General features: G+C 35.9%; 1 protein-coding gene across 1 annotated transcript; it reads right to left on the minus strand.

The window, feature by feature from the left end:
* Window positions 1-677: 677 nt before the first annotated feature.
* Window positions 678-2,976, minus strand: LOC146698511 (uncharacterized). The gene is made up of 7 exons (XM_085472687.1): window positions 2,873-2,976; window positions 2,633-2,798; window positions 2,378-2,473; window positions 2,203-2,259; window positions 1,717-1,818; window positions 1,496-1,612; window positions 678-1,396 (listed from the first exon to the last, which is right to left on the minus strand). The coding sequence occupies exons 2-7, from the start codon at window positions 2,792-2,794 to the stop codon at window positions 1,367-1,369; spliced, it is 564 nt and encodes a 187-aa protein (XP_085328813.1). The 5' UTR covers window positions 2,795-2,798; window positions 2,873-2,976; the 3' UTR covers window positions 678-1,366.
* Window positions 2,977-3,266: the final 290 nt, after the last annotated feature.

A 3,266-nucleotide genomic window follows, 5' to 3' on the forward strand; every position in this document is an offset into this window, starting at 1 on the left:
TAATTACCTGTGATCTGAGAAAGTGGGGCGGAAAATAAAACACATTATTTCCTTCTTAAATACGCGCAAGTCCAAAGCAGATATTGACACAAAATCAAGTAACACACAAAAATTTATTTATAAAGCACATTTAAAACCAAAGTGCTTTACAGTGAAAAGAAAGCGAAAAAAAAGAAAGACTTCCTCTCGAAACGTTCACACTATCTGCACAAAATAACAAAAAGCGCCCCTCCATCTGCGGCCCTAAAGATCAACAGTTACTGAATACGTGATGAAAGTACAAACACCTTAAAAGTAAATAAATCTGCTCAGTTGCTTTATTTTACTGACGAGTGTCTGTGTCATTTTTCATAAACAGCTGCAAAGGCAGCTGATTTTTTACAAGATTTTAGGATCGCGCAGAACAATAAAAAGTTCTTTACACACAATATATCCAAATACCTTGTTCTTACTTTATGTTTCTTTATACACTATATATCTTTAAATTGCTATCAATAATCAGTTATTATAATTATATTTACACATATAAATTATTTGTTCCCATTAAAACTATTACATCTTACAGACTGCATTGCATGCTTCACTTATTTTCTACTTTGTAGCAAACATAAAATAACCCTTGCTTCTCGGATTCTTTTGTGCATGTTGTATCGGGGTAGTAATACATTTACACAGGATACAGAGCAAAACACACAGAGAACTGTTTATTTAAAAGTATAACTATGTGCTGATTCACAAACACCATAAAAAACATATAATGCTAAAATGCATTAAACAGCAAGCAGTTAAATCAGTGTTTACAAATGGCTAAAAATACAAATACTGAGATTTTTTGAAAGTTTAAATTTCAGGAAAGTTTGAGGAATTCTGTCAGCTCGTCTGCTCAAGGATCCGGGGAGCAAAAATCTCTGTGTTATCGTAAAAGTCAGAGACGTAAAATCAAACTAGGAGTTGATGACAAGCACTGGAGTCCAGCGGCACCGAGCTCACACCTGTATTATGTTTCTCCACGAATATTCTTGTTAAAAAATTATTAATGTTCAGAATTATGGTTTGCATCTCATTAAAAAAACAACTACTGTACGTTTACCTTTTTGCAAAAATCAAAGACAGCTTACAAACACACTTTTTTCTTTTTTTACTGAATACAGATGTGGCCGCTGCTTTCATATGATCCAGAAGTAAACAGGGGTTGCAACTTGTGACTATTCAAAAAGAAAAATAATACATACAAGTTATACTTGAGCAGCAGTGCATGACAAATACAGGCTTTCACAGTCGTTGTTTGTTGCATGCTGAGGAGCATATGACACTGACAGGAAAATTAAATGTAGGTCGTTCGCGGGTTTCCATCTGTCACTAAAATTCAGTCTCCCTGTTTCAGCAGTACGGTGGGCTGCAGAGAAAAATGATGAAGATTATTATTATTATTATTTATAAAATATCTTGTTTTTGCTACAACTATCTTGGAGTATGTAAAAAAAAAAAGACATACCAAAGTGTTGAAATGTTCTCTGCACACAGCTTTGCTCAACCAGTAGATCAAGAATATGGCAATCAAATTTTCAACAACCAGCAGGGTCATTATCAGCACGCTGATTCCTTGAGCCACCTGTAAAGCAAATCAAAAGCAGGTCGAAGTAGTTCAACTTAACTTGGAATTAAAAAGAAAAAGCAAACCAAACAAAACGAGAGTGACTGTAAGCCGCAGCTTACCTTGGCTTCGGTAGGATGATAAGGAAAGAAGACCAAGGCGAGAGAAAATGCTGCAACTGACCAGAAGAAGCTGATAATGTTCAGAGAGAACGACAACTTTGTCTGAAAGATTAAAAAACACATTTCATTAGAAGCATCAACCGCACCAGTGCTACCAATGTGGGTTTAGCGTGTTCCCCATTTAGGACAACAGTCTGAGTTCGAAAGAAGAACTTTTTAAAGAAGCTCTCCGTTCAGGTTCAAGTGAATGTTACATATCTATAACTCAACGCATCTGTGTAAAACCATAAAAACTGTTTCCTGACATAATGAAGTAATGATAATTAATACATGCATAATAATATATTTTTTCCCCTGATCAAGGCAATAGTCACTGTTATGTCATAATTTTTATGCCAAATTGTATGTAATCAGCAGAATTTTTTTTTTCTATGAAAAGTAATTTCACATGAAAACAAAACCTTAATTTTAAATCAAATTACTCACCACATGCATGTTTGGAAATTTTCCTGCAGCAAAGGACAGCATACCACAGACCACAAACTGCAATAATAATACACATAAATTGTTGAAAGCATGAAAAAAATTCTTTCCAAATAACAAAAAGTTTTAGCAATTTGCTTAAATCCCCCCAAAACAAAGCATTTTTGTTTGTTTTTACCAGAATACTCGGTAGAGTGTAGAGGAGCACGCTTGGACTGTTTTTTTGAACCAGTCCAAGTGTGAAAAGAAACACACCAGCGATGGCTTGAGCTGCCTGATAAAAAAGAGAAATCATACTAATAAGCAGAAAATAGTGTGCATAATGTATAAACAAGCAGGGAATTATTTGGATAAAATGCAAATTATTTCTTTACACTTATTTAATGCACGGCCGCCTGCCTTTCCATCCGCTTAGAAGGAAGTTTAAACTTACTCCCATAGGTGTAGGTTTCCCCTTAATAACAAAGACCTTGTAGGAGTCTCTGAAGACACAGTGGAATTTCTCTGGCATCAGCTGACCATCTCGGAGATCCCTGAGACTTCCAATTGGAATGGTGATGATCATTGATTCATCACATACGAATGTCTTCCTCATTCTCCTGTGAACGAGATGAAAACTCTTTTAAGCACCTTGTAGCAGTTGCTGAGGTGATCTCTGCAAAACACGCAATACCTTTTTTCTTCTTCTCCTCTGAAGTTGATTCAGACTTGAATTTCTCTTCTTTGGCTCTTCTTTGAGTTTGACAAGGAAATGACCTGACGCATCAGTTGTCTTTGTTTCTGAAATCCCCCCCCCCCCCCCCCACGCCACAAACACACATGCACACCTCCCATCCCCCTTCTTTCACACCCACAAAAGGCTTGCATGCAAACTTCGGCCAAGATTTAAAGCTGACCTAACGTAAAATCTAATATTTCAATGAACATTGTTTTTAAAAAATCCTTCACAAATCATGTTTAGGAATAAGAATAAAACACTTGATAGAACATATGTTAGTGAGGCACGGAAACTTGAGGAAATTATTATGGCAGATTTTTTTTTTCAGAGGGAGGAAGTTGAAGGGCAC

The sequence above is a fragment of the Copadichromis virginalis genome, linkage group LG11 (assembly GCF_057382275.1).
Source record: "Copadichromis virginalis isolate Kocher_CV1m ecotype Utaka linkage group LG11, C_Virginalis_male_GT1.1, whole genome shotgun sequence".
Lineage (NCBI taxonomy): Eukaryota > Metazoa > Chordata > Actinopteri > Cichliformes > Cichlidae > Copadichromis > Copadichromis virginalis.

Bases quoted from the DNA above. Each gene is read 5' to 3' on its own strand.
- LOC146698511 (XM_085472687.1), bottom strand. From the start codon at position 2,794: ATGAGGAAGACATTCGTATGTGATGAATCAATGATCATCACCATTCCA. The intron at 2,260-2,377 runs GTAAAAACAAAC...TTATTATTGCAG, and splicing joins ACACTCTACCGAGTATTCTG to TTTGTGGTCTGTGGTATGCT. The intron at 1,397-1,495 runs GTATGTCTTTTT...TTTTCTCTGCAG, and splicing joins GAGAACATTTCAACACTTTG to CCCACCGTACTGCTGAAACA.